Source organism: Cervus elaphus, chromosome 20 (assembly GCF_910594005.1).
Source record: "Cervus elaphus chromosome 20, mCerEla1.1, whole genome shotgun sequence".
NCBI lineage: Eukaryota > Metazoa > Chordata > Mammalia > Artiodactyla > Cervidae > Cervus > Cervus elaphus.
Window position 1 is genome coordinate 36,298,039 of NC_057834.1, and position 18,490 is coordinate 36,316,528.

Here is an 18,490-nt window from a genome sequence, read left to right on the forward strand (position 1 = left end):
TTCATTAACCAGTTCACCACATATTGTGGAATCACTGTGAAAAATCGGATTTGTGGTTGAGCTGGTGCTATGTGGTATAGTAAGAAGATGTCCTTTCTCTCTTCCCGTCCTGTCTACTAAGAACTTGGGAACAAGTAAATAGGGCTGGTGAGAGTTTTCAGGGTTTTTTGTTTGTTTTTCATGTTCTTCTTGTTTAAAAGTTAAGTAAAATACCAAATACCTGTATTACATGAGAGGTATAGAGATTCTCTTTCAGATCACAGCAAGCCTTCATCTCACATATGGACATGATTAAAGAATACATTAATCAATCACAGAGATGATAAATAAGAAAAGTAGCATAAACAGAGATAAGGGGCAGAGACAAATGAAGCACACAGTTGGGCTGACAGGAGAATCTCATGCCCTGGGAAGATAAGTCCTTCCACGGGGATGGAGAGCTCAGATGAGAAGGCCATTGGGATCCATGCCAACAGCATCACCTGCCCTAATTCAAGGCTTCCCAGGCAGCTCATTGGGACCTTGGTTTCCCATGTGGCCTTTTTTTGGGGGAAATGATGCCCTAAGGAAAATATCCAACTCAGTTGACAAGTATCATTTTTACTGTTACTTTATAAATAAGGAAGCTGATTTTATGTATCAGCATCTGATGACGTTTGTTATCAAGATTTTTCATCTCCAAGTTTATCTCTTTTATGGGCAAATGATGAGATGGAGTTTCTGGACTCAGCCTGAGCCGAAGGGTCAGATTCTGAACCTTGGTGAATACATGCAAATAATGCCAGTTCGAGGAGTCTCATCATTCAATCATTCCACCACTCAATTGACACACTACACTTCACGCTGAGCATATGTTAAGCATCATCTTGGAAGGCAAACTCTCAACCTCTTTGTCTTCCCATTTGAAGTTTCTGAAGACACCATCTAGACCAAAGATTTTCAGTTCTTAACACCCACTATGCTTCAGAATCTATTCAGATTTTTTTTTTAATACATATGATTTGTAGTTTGGGTAGGGGTTTCAGGCAATTGTGTTTTTGAAAGCACTGTAGGTGATCTGAAGAGTAGCCAGAGTTGTAGCAATGAAAGGATTTTGCGTTGGCATCACTTACAAAAAATGTTCTTTTGTCAAAGGCTTTCTCTGCATCTTGTGAGTTCATCATATGGATTTTATTTTTCAATTTGTTAATGTGGTGTATTACATTGATTGATTTGCAGATATTGAAGAATATTTGCATCCCTGGAAAAAAGCCCACTTGGTCATGATGTATGATCTTTTTAATATGTTATTGGATTCTTTTTGCTAGTATTTTGTAAGGATTTTTGCATCTATGTAAATCAGTAATATTGGCCTATAGTTTTCTTTTTTGTGGCATCTTTATCAGGTTTTGGTATTAAGGTGATGGTGGACTCATAGAATGAGTTTGGAATTTTACTTTCCTCTGCAATTTTCTGGAAGAATTTTAGTAGTATAGGTGTTAGTTCTCTAAATTTTTGGTAGAATTCAGCTGTGAAGCTGTCTGGTCCTGGGCTTTTGTTTGTTGGAAGATCTCTGATTACAGTTTCAATTTCCGTGCTTGTGATGGGTCTGTTGAGATTTTCTATTTCTTCCTGGTTCAATTTTGGAAAGTTATACTTTTCTAAGAATTTGTCCATTTCTTCCAAGTTGTCCATTTTATTTGCATATAGTTGCCGAAAATAGTCTCAGAATCCTTTGTATTTCTGTGTTGTTGGTTGTGATCTCTCCATTTTCATTTGTAATTTTGTTGATTTGATTTTTCTCCCATTGTTTCTTGACAAGTCTAGCTAATGTGTTGTCAATTTTATTTACCTTCTCAAAGAAGCAGCTTTTGGTTGTGTTGATTTTTGCTATGGTCTCTTTTGCTTCTTTTGCATTTATTTCTGCCTTAATTTTTTTTTCCATATATTAGAAACAAAATATTATTTTATTTTTTTATTTTTTTTTTAAGATTTCTTTCCTTCTACTAACCCTGGGGTTCGTAATTTGTTCCTTGTCAAGTTGCTTTAGGTGTAGAGTTAGGCTATTTATTTGAATTTTTTCTTGTTTCTTGAGGTAAGCTTGCATTGCTATGAACCTTCCCCTTAGCACTGCTTTTACGGTGTCCCATAGGTTTTGGGTTGTTGTGTTTTCATTTTCATTTGCTTCTATGAATATTATGATTTCTTTTTTATTTCTTCTGGGCTTTGTAGGTCATTCACAAGCATGTTGCTCAGCCTCAATATGTTGGAATTTTTAATAGTTTTTCTCCTGTAATTGACATGTAATTACTGCATTGTGGTCAGAAAAGATGCTTGGAATGATTTCAATTTTTTTTAATTTACCAAGGCTAGATTTATGCCCCAGCATGTGGTCTATCCTGGAGAAGGTTCCGTGTGCACTTGTGAAAAAGGTGAAATTCATTGTTTGGGGGTGAAATGTCCTATAGATATCAATTAGGTCTAACTGGTCTATTGTACCATTTAAACATCCATTTATGATAAAAACTCTCCAGAAAGCAGGAATGGAAGGAACATACCTCAACATATAAAAACTATATATGACAAACCCTCAGCAAACATTATCCTCAATGGTGAAAAATTGAAAGCATTTCTCCAAAAATCAGGAACAAGGCAAGGGTGCCCACCCTCACCACTACTATTCAACATAGTTTTGGAAGTTTTGGCCACAGCAACAGAGCAGAAAAAGAAATAAAACGAATCCAGATTGGTAAAGAGAAGTAAAACTCTCACTGTTTGCAGATGACATGATCCTCTACATAGAAAACCCTAAAGATCCACCATATAATTACTAGAACTAATTAATAAATACAGTAAAGTTCCAGGATATAAAATTAACACAGAGAAATCCCTTGCATTCCTAAACACTAACAATGAGAAAACAGAAAGAGAAATTAAGGAAACAATTCCATTCACCATTGCAACAAAAAGAATAAAATACTTAGGAATAAATCTACCTAAAGAAACAAAAGACATATATATAGAAAATTATAAACACTGATGAAAGAAATCAAAGAGGACACAAATAGATGGAGAAATAAATATACTGCGTTCCTGGATTGGAAGAATCAATATAGTGAAAATAAGCATACAATGCAAAGCCATCTATAGATTCAATGCAATCCCTATCAAGCTACCAACGGTATTTTTCACAGAACTAGAACAAATAATTTCACAATTTGTATGGAAATACAAAAGACCTCGAACAGCCAAAACATCTTGAGAAAGAAGAATGGAACTGGAGGAATCAACCTGCCTGACTTCAGGATCTACTACAAAGGCACAGTCATCAAGACAGTGTGGTATTGGCACAAAGACAGAAATATAGATCAATGGAACAAAATAGAAAGCCCAGAGAAATCCATGCACCTATGGACACCTTATCTTTGACAAAGGAGGCAAGAATATACAATGGAGAAAAGACAACCTCTTTAAGAAGTGGTGCTGGGGTCTATTTTATCTGATATAAGTATTGCGACTCCTGCTTTCTTTTGGTCTCCATTTGTGTGAAATATTTTTTTCCAGCCCTTCACTTTCAGTCTGTATGTGTCCCTTGCTTTGAGGGGGGTCTCTTGTAGACAGCATATATAAGGTTCTTGCTTTTGTATCCATTCAGCCAGTCTTTGTCTTTTGTTTGGGGCATTAAGCCCATTTACATTTAAGGTAATTATTGATAAGAATGGTCCCATTGCCATTTGCTTTGTTGTTTTGGGTTCACATTCATACAACCTTTCTGTGTTTCCTGTCTAGAAACACAAACTTTAAATGACACAATGGTCCAGCTAGACCTAATTGATATCTATAGGACATTTCACCCCAAAACAATCAATTTCACCTTTTTCTCAAGTGCACATGGAACCTTCTCTAGAATAGATCACACCCCGGGCCATAAATCTAGCCTTGGGAAATTCAAAAAAATTGAAATCATTCCAGTCATCTTTTCTGACCACAATGCAGTAAGATTAGATCTCAATTACAGGGGGAAAAAAACTATTAAAAATTCCAACGTATGGAGGCTAAATAACACACTTCTGAATAATGAACAAATCATAGAAGAAATCAAAAAAGAAATCAAAACATGCATAGAAACGAATGAAAATGAAAACACAACAACCCAACCTATGGGACACTGTAAAAGCAGTGCTAACGGGAAGGTTCATAGCAATACTTGAGGCTTACCTCAAGAAACAAGAAAAAAGTCAAATAAATAACCTAACTCTACACCTAAAGCAACTAGAGAAGGAAGAAATGAAGAACCCCAGGGTTAGTAGAAGGAAAGAAATCTTAAAAATTAGGGCAGAAATAAATGCAAAAGAAACAAAAGAGACTATAGTAAAAACCAACAAAGCTAAAAGCTGGTTTTTTGAAAAGGTAAATGAAACTGACAAGTCATTAGCCAGACTCATCAAGAAACAAAGGGAGAAGAACCAAATCAACAAAATTAGAAATGAAAATGGAGAGATCACAACAGACAACACTGAAATACAAAGGATCACAAGAGACTACTACCAGCAGCTCTATGCCAATAAAATGGACAACTTGGAAGAAATGGACAAATTCTTAGAAAAGTACAACTTTCCAAAACTGAACCAGAAAGAAATAGAAGATCTTAACAGACCCATCACAAGCACGGAAATTGAAACTGTAATTAGAAATCTTCCAGTGAACAAAAGCCCAGGACCAGATGGCTTCACAGCTGAATTCTACCAAAAATTTAGAGAAGAGCTAACACCTATCTTACTCAAACTCTTCCAGAAAATTGCAGAAGAAGGCAAATTTCCAAACTCATTCTATGAGGCCACCATCATCCTAATACCAAAACCAGAAAAGGATGCCACAAAAAAAGAAAACTACAGGCGAATATCACTGATGAACATAGATGCAAAAATCCTTAACAAAATTCTAGCAAACAGAATCCAACAACATATTAAAAAGATCATACATCATGACCAAGTGTGCTTTATCCCAGGAATGCAAGGATTCATTGATTTGTGGATATTAAATTGGATATTAAATTGGATACTAAATTTGATTAAATTGGATATTAATTTGGATACATGAAATTAACAAATTGAAAGATAAAAACCATATGATTATCTCAATAGATGCAGAAAAATCCTTTGACAAAATTCAACATCCATTTGTGATAAAAAATCTCCAGAAAGCAGGAATGGAAGGAACATACCTCAACATAATAAAAGCTATATATGACAAACCCAAAACAAATATCCTCAATGGTGAAAAATTGAAAGCATTTCCCTTAAAGTCAGGATCAAGACAAGGGTGCCCACCCTCACCACTACTATTCAACATAGTTTTGGAAGTGTTGGCCACAGCAATCAGAGCAGAAAAAGAAATAAAACAAATCAAGATAGGAAAAGAAGAAGTAAAACTGTCACTGTTTGCAGACGACATGATCCTCTACATAGAAAACCCTAAAGACTCTACCAGAAAATTACTAGAGCTAATCAATGAATACAGTAATGTTGCAGGATATAAAATTAACACAGAGAAATCCTTTGCATTCCTATACACTAACAATGAGAAAACAGAAAGAGAAATTAAGGACACAATACCATTCACCATTGCAACAAAAAGAATAAAATACTTAGGAATAAATCTACCTAAAGAAACGAAAGACTTATATATAGAAAGCTATAAAACACTGAAGAAAGAAATCAAAGAGGACACAAATAGATGGAGAAATATACCGTGTTCGTGGATTGGAAGACTCAATATTGTGAAAATGGCTATACTACCCAAAGCAATCTATAGATTCAATGCAATCCCTATCAAGCTACCAACGGTGTTCTTCACAGAACTAGAACAAATAATTTCACAATTTGTATGGAAATACAAAAAACCTCGAATAGCCAAAGCAATCTTGAGAAAGAAGAATGGAACTGGAGGAATCAACCTGCCTGACTTCAGGCTCTACCACAAAGCCACAGTCATCAAGACAGTATGGTACTGGCACAAAGACAGAAATATAGATCAATGGAACAGAATAGAAAGCCCAGAGATAAATCCACGAACCTATGGACACCTTATCTTCGACAAAGGAGGCAAGGATATACAATGGAAAAAAAGACAACCTCTTTAACAAGTATTTAACAAGTGGTGCTGGGAAAACTGGTCAACCACTTGTAAAAGAATGAAACTAGAACACTTTCTAACACCATACACAAAAATAAACTCAAAATGGATTAAAAATATAAATGTAAGACCAGAAACTGTAAAACTCCTAGAGGAGAACATAGGCAAAACATTCTCTGACATAAATCACAGCAGGATCCTCTATGACCCACCTCCCAGAATATTGGAAATAAAAGCAAAACTAAACAAATGGGACCTAATGAAACTTAAAAGCTTTTGCACTACAAAGGAAACTATAAGCAAGGTGAAAAGACAGCTCTCAGAATGGGAGAAAATAATAGCAAACGAAGCAACAGACAAAGGATTAATCTCAAAAATATACAAACAGCTCCTGAAGCTCAATTCCAGAAAAATAAATGACCCAATCAAAAAATGGGCCAATGAACTAAACAGACATTTCTCCAAAGAAGACATACAAATGGCTAACAAACACGTGAAAAGATGCTCAACATCACTCATTATCAGAGAAATGCAAATCAAAACCACAATGAGGTACCATTACACGCCAGTCAGGATGGCTGCTATCCAAAAGTCTACAAGCAATAAATGCTTGAGAGGGTGTGGAGAAAAGGGAACCCTCTTACACTGTTGGTGGGAATGCAAACTAGTACAGTCACTATGGAGAACAGTGTGGAGATTTCTTAAAAAACTGGAAATAGAACTGCCATATGACCCAGCAATTCCACTCCTGGGCATACACACGGAGGAAACTAGATCTGAAAGAGACACGTGCACCCCAGTGTTCATCACAGCACTGTTTATACTTGCCAGGACATGGAAGCAACCTAAATGCTCATCAGCAGACGAATGGATAAGGAAACTATGGTACATATACACTACGGAATATTACTCAGTCATTAAAAAGAATTCATTTGAATCAGTTCTAATGAGATGGATGAAACTGGAGCCCATTATACAGAGTGAAGTAAGCCAGAAAGATAAAGACCAATACAGTATACTAACGCATATATATGGAATTTAAAAAGATGGTAACGATAACCCTATATGCAAAACAGAAAAAGAGACATAGATGTACAGAACAGACTTTTGGACTCTGTGGGAGAAGGAGAGGGTGGGATGTTCTGAGAGAATAGCATTGAAACAAGTATATTATCAAGGGTGATACAGACCACCAGCCCAGGTTGGATGCATGAGACAAGTGCTCAGGGCTGGTACACTGGGAAGACCCAGAGGGATGGGATGGGGAGGGAGGTGGGAGGGGGGATCGGGATGGAGAACACATGAAAATCCATAGCTGATTTGTGTCAATGTATGGCAAAAACCACTACAATATTGTAAAGTAATTAGCCTCCAACTAATAAAAATAAATGAAGAAAAAAAAAAAGAAGAAAGTGGTGCTGGGGAAACTGGTCAACCACTTGTAAAAGAATGAAACTAGAACACTTTCTAACACCATACACAAAAATTAACTTGAAATGAATTAAAGATCTAAACGTAAGACCAGAAACTATAAAACTCCTAGAGGAAAACATAGGCAAAACACTCTCTGACATGAATCACAGCAGGATCCTCTATGACCCACCTCCCAGAATATTGGAAATTTTAAAAATAAACAAATAGGACCTAATGAAACTTAAAGCTTCTGCAGAACAAAGGAAACTATAAGCAAGGTGAAAAGACAGCCCTCCGAATGGGAGAAAATAATAGCAAATGAAGAAACAGACAAAGGACTAATATGAAAAATATACAAGCAACTCCTGCAGCTCAATTCCAGAAAAATATAAGACCCAATCAAAAAGTCGGCCAAAGAACTAAACAGACATTTCTCCAAAGAAGACATACAGATGGCTAACAAACACATGAAAAGATGCTCAACATCACTCATTATTAGAGAAATTCAAATCAAAACCACAATGAGGTACCATTACATGCCAGTCAGAATGACTGCTATCCAACGTCTACAAGCAATAAATGCTGGAGACGGTGTGGAGAAAAGGGAACCCTCTTACGCTGTTGGTGGGAATACAAACTAGTACAGCCGCTATGGAGAACAGTGTGGAGATTCCTTAAAAAACTGGAAATAGAACTGCTATATGGCCCAGCAATCCCACTGCTGGGCATAAACACTGAGGAAATCAGAATTGAAAGAGACACGTGTACCCCAATATTCATCACAGCACTGTTTATAATAGCCAGAACATGGAAGAAACCTAGATGTCCATCAGCAGGCAAATGGATAAGAAAGCTGTGGTACATATACACAATGGAATATTACTAAGCCATTAAAAAGAATTAATTTGAGTCAGTTCTAATGAGGTGGATGAAACTGGAGCCCCTTATACAGAGTGAAGTAAGCCAGAAAGAAAAACACCAATACAGTATACTAATGCATATATATGGAATTTAGAAAGATGGTAACAATAACCCTGTATGCGAGACAGCAAGAGAGACACAGAAGTATTGAACAGTCTTTTGGACTCTGTGGGAGAGGATGAGGGTGGGATGATATGGGAGAATGGCATTGAAACATGTAAATTATCATATGTGAAACGAATCACCAGTCCAGTTTCGATGCATGATACAGGGTTCTCGGGGCTGGTACACTGGGATGACCCAGAGGGATGGGATGGGGAAGGAGGTGGGAGGGGGGTTCAGGATGGGGAACACATGTACACCCATGGCAGATTCAAGTCAATGTATGGCAAAACCAATACAATGTTGTAAAGTAAAATTAACAAATTAATTAATTTTAAAAAAAGAACAAAATGTTCATCTATATTGATTTTCTATTACTACCTTTAGTGTCTATAGACAGATCTAAGTAAGTTTTATGGGTGATTTCAATAAAAACCCTGAAGGAGTCATTTGAACACAATAGAAAGTGAAAGATAAAGACATGGGAATAAATGCTTGAATTTATATATTAGTATTCTCTGGATGCTGTAGCAGAAGATCACAGACTGAATGACTTACATAATATAAATTTATTTTCTCATATTTCTGAAAGTTCACCATCCAAGATCAAGGTGCAGTAAAAGTTGGTTTCTGGTGATGCCTTTCTCCTAGGCTTGTGGACAACACCTTCTCACTGTGACCTCGTGGCCTTTTCTCTGTCAGGGCAAAGAGAGAACTCTTTCTCTTAAGTTCTATCAAATTAGTCTACTTCCTACAACCTCATTGAACCTTAACTACCTCCATAAAAGCTATACCTCAAATTCCAATCATATTAGGGTTTAGGAAATGGCAACCCACTCCAATATTCTTGCCTGAAAAATCTCATGGATGAAGGAGCCTGGTGGGCTACAGTCCATGGTGTCGCAAAGAGTCGGACAAGACTGAGCGACTTCACTTTCACTTTCAGGGCCTCAACATATGAATTTTGAGGGGACATACTTCAGTCTATAACAACTGGTTTACAGGATGATAAACTTCTTCTTGGGGTGTATGTGTTTTACTATTTCTAAGATCAGCTCTGGTCATGTCAATCCCATGCTCAAAACTTTAAATAAATGATGTTTTTCTGTTAGGTATTTTGGAAAATATTATTATACAGAAAAGGAAACAGACCCAGAAGTTAACCACTATCAACATCTTCATATCAATTTTTGTATTCCATTGTGTCCCACATAAACATATGTGAATATCTTTTAAGAATACCAAGATAACCTAATAGGTGCTGTTAAGCCCAGCCACCTATGTGATGTAAATTATTAGAAAGACTATCTGAATGCTGTTTGAAAATAAACTTAAAGGGTACAGAAACAGGGAGACTGTGAAGCTACTAAACTACTCCAGGTAAATATTTGTGGATATCTTGGATCAGATATGTGATAAGAGATAGTCATATTACCAATATAGATAGATGACAGGTAAATAGATGATAGATGAGATATATTGATAGATAGAAAAGATAACAGTATTTGGTGATAGAATGTGGGTTATGAGAAAATCAGTAAAATCTAGGATAACCTGTAAGACATTTTTGCCTCATAAGTTTACATAGTCACAGGTTCGGGGATTAGTACATGGCTATAACACAAGAAAATAATGAGTATAGATAGTGAAGAAAAATTACATGGATGGTCTGTGTCTGACCCCTGGAATATTCCAGAATTTAGAGATTGAAGAGATGAGAAAGAAACTAGTCAAGGCAGCTAGGGAGCTACCACTGAGTGTGAGAGAAATGATTATGATTGTTGAATGTAAGGTGACGCTGGGCATTCAAGCAAAGACAGCTCCATTGCTGCTGAGATTGAAAGGAGATGAAACAGGTTGTCTATGAGACGTAATGATAGTTTAATGAAGTTTCCTAGTGACTTGAACAAAAGCAGTTCTATTGGTGTGGTGGGAATAAAGCATGACGAGAGGGACTTGGAGAGAAATGAATTAATTCAAATAAGGTATACAAATGGTTAACACACAGGAAATGATGTTCAACCTTGTTATCATTATTGTTGTTGTTGTTCAGTCACGAAGTCATGTCCAATCGTTCGCAACCCCATGGGTTGCAGCACTCCAGGTTTCCCTGTTCATCGCCATCTACCAGACTTTGCTAAAGTTCATGACCATTGAATCAGTGATGCCATTCAACCACATCATCCTCTGTCACCTTCTGCTCCTTCTACCTTCAGTCTTTCTCAGCATCAGAGTCTTTTCCAAAGAGTCAGCTGTTCTCACCAGGTGGCCAAAGTATTGGAGCTTCAGCTACAGCATCAGTCCTTCCAAAGAGTATTCAGTGTTGACTTCCATTAAGATTGACTGGTTTGATCTCCTTGAGACCAAAGGATTCTCAAGAGTCTTATCCAGCACCACAGTTCAAAAGCATCAATTCTTCGGTGCTCAGCCTTCTTAAGTTCAAACTCTCACATATATGACTACTGGAAAAACCATAGCTTTGACTATATGGACCCATGTCACAAAGTGATGTCTCTGCTTTTTAAAACACTGTCTAGGCTTGACATAGCTTTCCTGCAAAGGAGCAATTATCTTCTAATTTCATTAATTATTCAGCGCAGCTCAGTTCAGTCACTCATTCGTGTCCGACTCTTTGCGACCCCATGAATCGCAGCACGCCAGGCCTGCCTGTCTATCACCAGCTCCCGGAGTTTACTCAAACTCAGGTCCATCGAGTCGGTGATGCCATCCAGCCATCTCATCCTCTATCGTCCCCTTCTCCTCCTGCCCCCAATCCCTCCCAGCATCAGGGTCTTTTCCAATGAGTCAACTCTTCACATCAGGTGGCCAAATATTGGAGTTTCAGCTTCAACATCAGTCCTTCCAATGAACACCCAGGATTGATCTCCTTTAGGATAGACTGGTTGGATCTCCTTGAAGTCCAAGGGACTCTCAAGAGTCTTCTCCAACACCATAGTTCAAAAGCATCAATTTTTCGGTGCTCAGCTTTCTTCACAGTCCAACTCTCACATCCATACATGACCACAGGAAAAACCATAGCCTTGACCAAATGGACCTTTGTTAGCAAAATAATGTCTCTACTTTTTAATATGCTATCTAGGTTGGTCATAACTTTCCTTCCAAGGAGTAAGCGTCTTTTAACTTCATGGCTGCAGTCACCATCTGCAGTGATTTTGGAGCCCAAGAAAATAAAGTCTGACATTAATCATTAGGGAAATGCAATTCAAAAGTGACAATGAGCTATTACATCACACACACACACACTAGGAAATCTATAATCAAAAAATGTATAATAGTTATACACAGAAACTCTCCTATAATGTTGGTGGCATTGTGAAAATGCTGAAACTGCAGGTAGAATATAGGAATAAAGGAATGAGAGGCAGATGGATTACAAGAAGCATTTTGAAGAATGACCCAGTGGAAAATAATGAATGGTTGGATGTCCTGAGAAATCTGTATGCAGATCAAGAAGCAACAGTTAGAACTGGACACAGAACAACAGGCTTGTTCCAAATCTGAAAAGGAGTATGCCAAGACTGTATATTGTTACCCTGCTCATTTAACTTATATGCAGAGTACATCATGCAAAATGCCAGGCTGGATGAAGCACAAGCTGGAATCAAGATTGCCGGGAGAAATATCAACAACTTCAAGATATCATTCTAATGTCAGAACGTGAAGAGGAACTAAAGAGTCTCCTAATAAGATTGAAAGACCTGGATTAAAATTCAACATACAAAAACCATGATCATGCAATCCAGTTCCATCACTTCACGGCAAATAGATTGGGAAAAGTGGAACCAGTGACAGATTTTATCTTCTTGGACTCCAAAATCAGTGCAGATGGTGACTGCAGCCATGAAATTAAAAGATGCTTGCTTCTTGGAAGAAAAGCTATGACCAAACTAGACAGCATATTAAAAAGAAGAGACATCACTTTGACAGAAAGAACTGCATAGTCAAGATATGATTTTTCCAGTAGTTATGGATGGATGTGAGAGTTGGACCATAAAGAAGGCTGTGAAGTGAAGTGAAGTGGCTCAGTTGTGTCTGACTCTTTGCGACCCCATGGACTGCAACCTCCCAGGCTCCTCTGTCCATGGGATTTTCCAGGCAAGAGTACTGGAGTGGGTTTGCCATTTCCTAATCTAGGGGATATTCCCAACCCAGGGATTGAACCCAGGTCTCCTGCATTGCAGGCGGATGCTTTACCCTCTGAGCCAAGAGAAGGCTGAGGGAGAACCAAAGAATTAATGCTTTCAAACTGTGGTGCTGGAGAAGACTCTTGAGAGTCCCTTGGACTGAAAGATCAAACCAGTCAATCCTAAAAGAAATCAGTCCTGAGTATTCATTGGAAGGACTGATGCTGAAGTTGAAGCTCCAGTAATATAGCCACCTAATGGAAAAGCTGACTCGTTGGAAAAGTTTCTGATGCTAGGGAAGACTGAGGGCAAGAGGAGAAAGGGACAAAAGAGGGTGAGATGGTTATATGACATCACAACTCAATGGACATGAGTTTGAACAATCTCCATGAGATAGTGAAGGGTAGAGAAGACTGGCATGCTACAGTCCATGGGGTCTCAAAGAGTCAGACACGACTTACTGACAAACAACAAAGGAACCCACTTGGAACCACTACTGCTGACACGCACTGTTTATGGATGCCCCCCAAGTTTCCAGTACTACACAGGCCTCAGATGTATATTTTCCTAGTTAACAGTGTTGATTGTTCAGAAAGAGGCAGCGGGACAGAAGTAGCAGTGATTAGGTTTGATAAGCACAAGTGTAGGTGCAGAGGAAACTGGTAAAGCCCAGGATGATCACAGCTCCCGCCTCTCACCTGGTCCATGCCTTCTTGATACTCCTCTTAACTCTGCTCTGTCCCATTGCCATCATCATGGTTCCTCTGGTCCTCCTGCAATGCTGCTCCTGGGTCACACACATACACAGAGATGAGCTTTAATCTCAGTCTCAAAAACCTGTACCCAGTTCCATGGTTATACCCCAGTGCCATTATCACACCCATCCGCCCTTTTGCAGGGGGAAATCTCTGAGCAGCAAGGTGAAGAAAGAGGGTTTCAATAGAAGAGAGGATTTATCTGAGGAAGAAAAAGAAGTGCAACTTGCCTCTTCCAGTATCCATGTTCCTTTCCCTCTTATATATTTTCCAAACGCACAGTCCAGTTCCCAGGAAGTATAGCACAAGCACAGTGATACATAGGAGGATTCCAAAGGGGCCAGAAATGGTCTGTTCTTGTGAACCTGTTTCCCTCACACAGAGAAAATGGAGAATGGTTAAGGGAAGACAGAATTTTAAATATCCATTGCCATAGGGAGATAGAAAACATATGGAGAAGTCTAAAGTCCTAGTTCAGAAGTTGAAGAGGTAAGAGTGCAGTAGGTTCATTCATAACTGAACTGAGAAAATACCACCTGGTACACATGTCTTCAGGATGCGCTGTCCAGAGGAGGTGATGCATAAACTGAGTCTTGAGGGAGGAGTAGGAGTTTCCCAGATATTCAAGGTGGGCAGAGAATTTCAGAAAGGAGGAGCACCATGTTCAGGGAATCTTACTGTCAGATCATCAGCCCTGAGGGTTGCCACCACCTCATGCTGCAAGCTGGAGAGGGACAGATCAGGAAGGAGCCAGATGAAGAGGAGAAGAGGGAGAAAGAACTGCCTTCCCAAGGGTCTGACTGAATGTTTATTTTATCTGACAGTCCCTGATGAGGCTGAGTGGAGGGTTATAGGGGTTTAAGTGATGCTGACATATCAGATGCCTCCAGCAGGTCAGGTGTCCCTTGTGGAGAATGGGTTAGAAGGGCAAACTGCACATATTCATTCATGATTCAATGAGACAGTGAATGTGAACAAACACTGCCAGAGTCTTTGCTTGGGACATGAATTCAAAGACAACAAGACATGGCCTCTGCCCTCCAGGTATTCTAAGTTACACAGGCGACAAGTCCATAAACAGAATTGTTAACTCAGTGTGGGGTGGCCTTGGACCGCTCCTTTATAAAGATAATGTCTATGCTGGAAGGTCACAGCACCTGCAAGGCCCCGTACCAAATGAGATGGAGGTTCCTTTTCTTCGAACATTATTAAGAACAGAACCATAACCAAGCACAGGACCCTAGGTAACCATATTGATCATCCCCCATGAAGCTGGCCTTAACTGAGAGACATCCCTCAACAGGAAGAAATAAAAAAGTGAAGGGCTCTTGACTTTGGAGGACTGATGGTAGAGGAAACAGCATTTCCAGAGGGTTGGAAGATTGTGATAGCAAGACTCATTCAGGGTCTCTAGTTAAACAATCCAGTGTGAAATATGTGAGGAGAGTGACATGGGCAGAGAAGCATTTGAGCCCTGAATCATACAGGGAGACACTGGAGGTCAAACCCTCAGATGGCACAGCTGACACAATCCAGTTCCCTTTTTCTAAGACTACACTGAACACCCAGTGAATGATGAGTGATGTGGGGAGTTACTGAAAGGCTGCTGTCTGGACCAACAATGGCAAGGGGTGGAGAGGAGAGCATGGATGTGCAAGAAATTTAAAAGCAGAAGCAAATTGGTTGTGCTTCCCAGGCTCAGGTATCAGGTGACCCCAGTGGAAGGTGGTGCTAATAACAGAGAGGGGAGAGAAGCCCAGAGCTCTCACCGAGAGCACGTGAACTCCGGGAGTGCCCCTCCCCTCTGGCAGGTTGCACTCACCATGGGAACAGACTTGTGCAAAGTCTACAGAGGCAGTTTTCTTCTCCACATGGTTGCTGACCACACAGGTGAGGGTGGCACTGGACTGGATCAGGGACAAGTTCACAGTCAGTTCCCAGGTATTGGGGGCTAGTTCTGGTGTCCCACTCCACTCCAGCTCCCTGGGAAGGCCCGTGCTTTCCCAGGTCACACTCAGGTCTTCTCTGTTTCCTGGGACGTCACACTCCAGGGTGATATTGCACCAGCCTGGTGTGATGGATGATGACTTGACCAGGATCTCAGGATGGATCACGGGCTCTGGGGCAGGTGAGAAAGAAGAATGGAGCATCACATGAGTGGACAACTTTACAGTTCACATTTTCTCATCCATTATCTCACTGGACCTCTGGCAACCTCCCTCTCAGGATGCTGAATGCATTTTCCAGAAGAAGCACTATTTTCCCAAAACCCAAATATACAGCAGTGACAATAAGAAAAGAAACAATTGAGGTAAGCCCTATGTGATCTTACTAGATTACCAAGCCTTAAAATTCTTCCATTAAAAAGAAAAACTATATGCTGGACCTCACCTTCCAGGATGCATTGTATATAAGAAATTGGGATGTTTCCTTCTTTCCAGGGGAAGAAGGTGGCGAAGGAAGGACTTGACCTGGTCCAGGACCATTGCCCTGCTTCTCCTGTTCAGATGATGCCTGGGACTACACAGCCCTTATGGAGCATTGACATATGGCCTGTGCTGGGATGCCAAACTAGAGACATTTCTGAGAGATTCAGTGGCAGTGACCAGCAACCACAAACCAAGTGTGGTTAGAACATGCCACTAAACTTGAGGTCCGCACAGGCAGAGAAGTCACTGACAAGTTTGTCATAGATATCACGTGGGAAACTAAAGTTGTCAAAGTCACTCTCATAGCAGATATTTCCCTATGCAGCAGAAACTCTAGGGGAAAAAAGAGTTGACTGAATGAGGCTCTTAAGATGTATCGCTGTGTAAATTTTCTCCTGTTTCTATTGAGGATTTGAGAGCTAGATTGAAGGGGTCTTTGTGAGCAGTTATATCTCTGGCCTTTTCATACCAGAGTTTGAGCAAGCTCCGGGAGTTGGTGATGGACAGGGAAGCCTGGCATGCTGCAGTCCAGAGAGTGGTAGAGTCAGACATGACTGAGTGACGGAACTGAATTGATACCTCTAGCTGGTGAGAAGAGAGAGGATAGGGAGGACTAGTTACATATGGAATTCCAAATTGTGGTAGATGAATAGTGCCCCAACCTCCGGAACCTCTGAATGTGTTAGGTTATTTGGCAAAGGGAAATGAAAGTAACAGATGAATTAAGGATATTTATTAACTGACTTTCAAATAGGGAGATTATTCCAGAATAACTGGTTGGAACCAAGGTAATTACAAGTGTCTTACAAGAAGAAGGAGGAAAAAGAAGAGGGGGTCAGAGAGATCAATGTGAGAAGGAATTGTCCCTCCATTGCTGGCTCTGAAGACGGACAAGTGTGGCCATGAACCCAAGAATGCAGGTAGACACTAAAAGGCACAAGGTGAAAGAAAATGTTTGTTCCTCTGGAACCTCCAGGAAGGCACACAGCCCTGACAGCACTGAGAAATGGAGCATTTCCTGCCATATCAATAAAGAACGATGTCACAGCCATCAGTGATTCAAGCCCCCAAATATGAACTTCTGAGCTCAGAAGGGGCCCAGGAAGAACAGTGCCTGTTATCCTGCAGCCATTAGTCACTCCCCATGGTGATTACTGAGGAGATGGAGTAGGTGGGCAACAGGGGTGTGAAAAAGCCCCAGAGAGCTGAGATGAATATGAAAGGAGTGATTTCAGTAAGCCCAGACTTTTGCGCCGTCCCACACATAGAAAAGCACTAAATTCCTTGAGATATCTGCTTTTCCTTAATTAACAATTATCTTTTGATGTTCAGATTACCTGCCCCTTGTTGCAAACTTTTATATGACCTGACTCCACCCCCTGCCTCCTCAGAGCAGTTCTCTCAGGTTTACTTGAGATGCTGTCTCTCAGGCTTGAAGTCCTAAAAATGTACACTGAATAAAACATAATTCTCAATTTCTAGCTTATGACTATTTTTTTTTTAAATCAACTTGATTTAGCCCAGTGAGACCCCTATTTGACTTCTGATCTCCAAAAAGATAAAATAATACTTTGGTGTTTTAAGCCACTAACTTTATACTAATTTGTGGTAGAAGCAATAGAAAATTAATACACAAATCAAATAAACTGAGTCCTATAAAGAATAATAATTATTATGGCAAATACTAATGAAGAACTATGGATGGAGGTTCATAACATTGTACAGGAGATGGTGCTCATAATCATCCCCAAGAAGAAGACATGCAAAAAGGCAGTGGTTATCTGAGGAGGCCTTACAAATAGCTGAGAAAAGAAAAGAAGTGAAAGGCAAAGGAGGAAAAGCAAGATATATCCATCTGACTGAAGAGTTCCAAAGAATAGCAAGGAGAGAAAAAATAGCTTTCCTCAGTGATCAATGCAAAGAAACAGAGGAGAACAATAAAATGGGGGAGACTAGAGATCTCTTCAAGAAAATTAGAGATACCAAGGGAACTTATCATGTAAAGATGGGCACAATAAAGGACAGAAACTGTATGGACCTAGCAGGAGAAGATATTAAGTGCAGTGGCAAGAATACACAGAAGAATTATACAAAAAAGATCTTAATGATCCAGATAACCATGATGGTGTGATCACTCACCTAGAGCCAGACATCCTGGAGTATGAATTCAAGTGGGACTTAGGAAGTATCACTACAAATAAAGCTAGTGGAGGTGATGGAATTCCAGCTGAGCTGTTTCAAATCCTAAAAGATGATACTGTTAAAGTGCTGCACTCAATATGCCAGCAAATTTGGAAAACTCAGCAGTGGACATGTTGCAAGAATCCGACTGTTGAAACCAAGCACCAGACGTGGAGGGTTGGAGAACTCAGGTTTATTAAGCCTGCAGTCCCAGATGAGCTAACGCTCTAGGGTTCTGGGAGCCCGAACTCAGGATGAGCTTTACTTTTATAGGTTCAGTACACACAATTACACTGGCACTGGATGATTGGTTACCTGGGTGCTATGGGAAATGGGCAGTTACAGAGCACAGGAGTTGCTATGGGTTATGTGCAGGGAATTGACAAACAGAAATTCACAGAAGCAGGAATAGAACATTCCATACTTATCA

The 18,490-nt window shown here is 39.7% G+C and overlaps 1 protein-coding gene across 2 annotated transcripts in view; it reads right to left on the reverse strand.

Moving 5' to 3' along the window:
- LOC122677285 (SLAM family member 5-like) overlaps positions 1-18,490 on the reverse strand; it is a 72,395-nt gene that overhangs the window by 32,246 nt on the left and 21,659 nt on the right. Inside the window, exons 4-6 of one of the 2 annotated variants that reach the window (XM_043877237.1) lie at positions 15,273-15,569; positions 13,681-13,815; positions 13,394-13,482 (exon numbers count right to left, since the gene is read on the reverse strand). In XM_043877237.1, coding sequence (XP_043733172.1) covers positions 13,421-13,482; positions 13,681-13,815; positions 15,273-15,569 — 494 coding nt within the window. In that variant the 3' untranslated portion in view covers positions 13,394-13,420. Of the gene's footprint in view, positions 1-13,393; positions 13,483-13,680; positions 13,816-13,989; positions 14,175-15,272; positions 15,570-18,490 lie in introns of those variants that run through there. The other variant, XM_043877238.1, reaches the window with a different exon arrangement.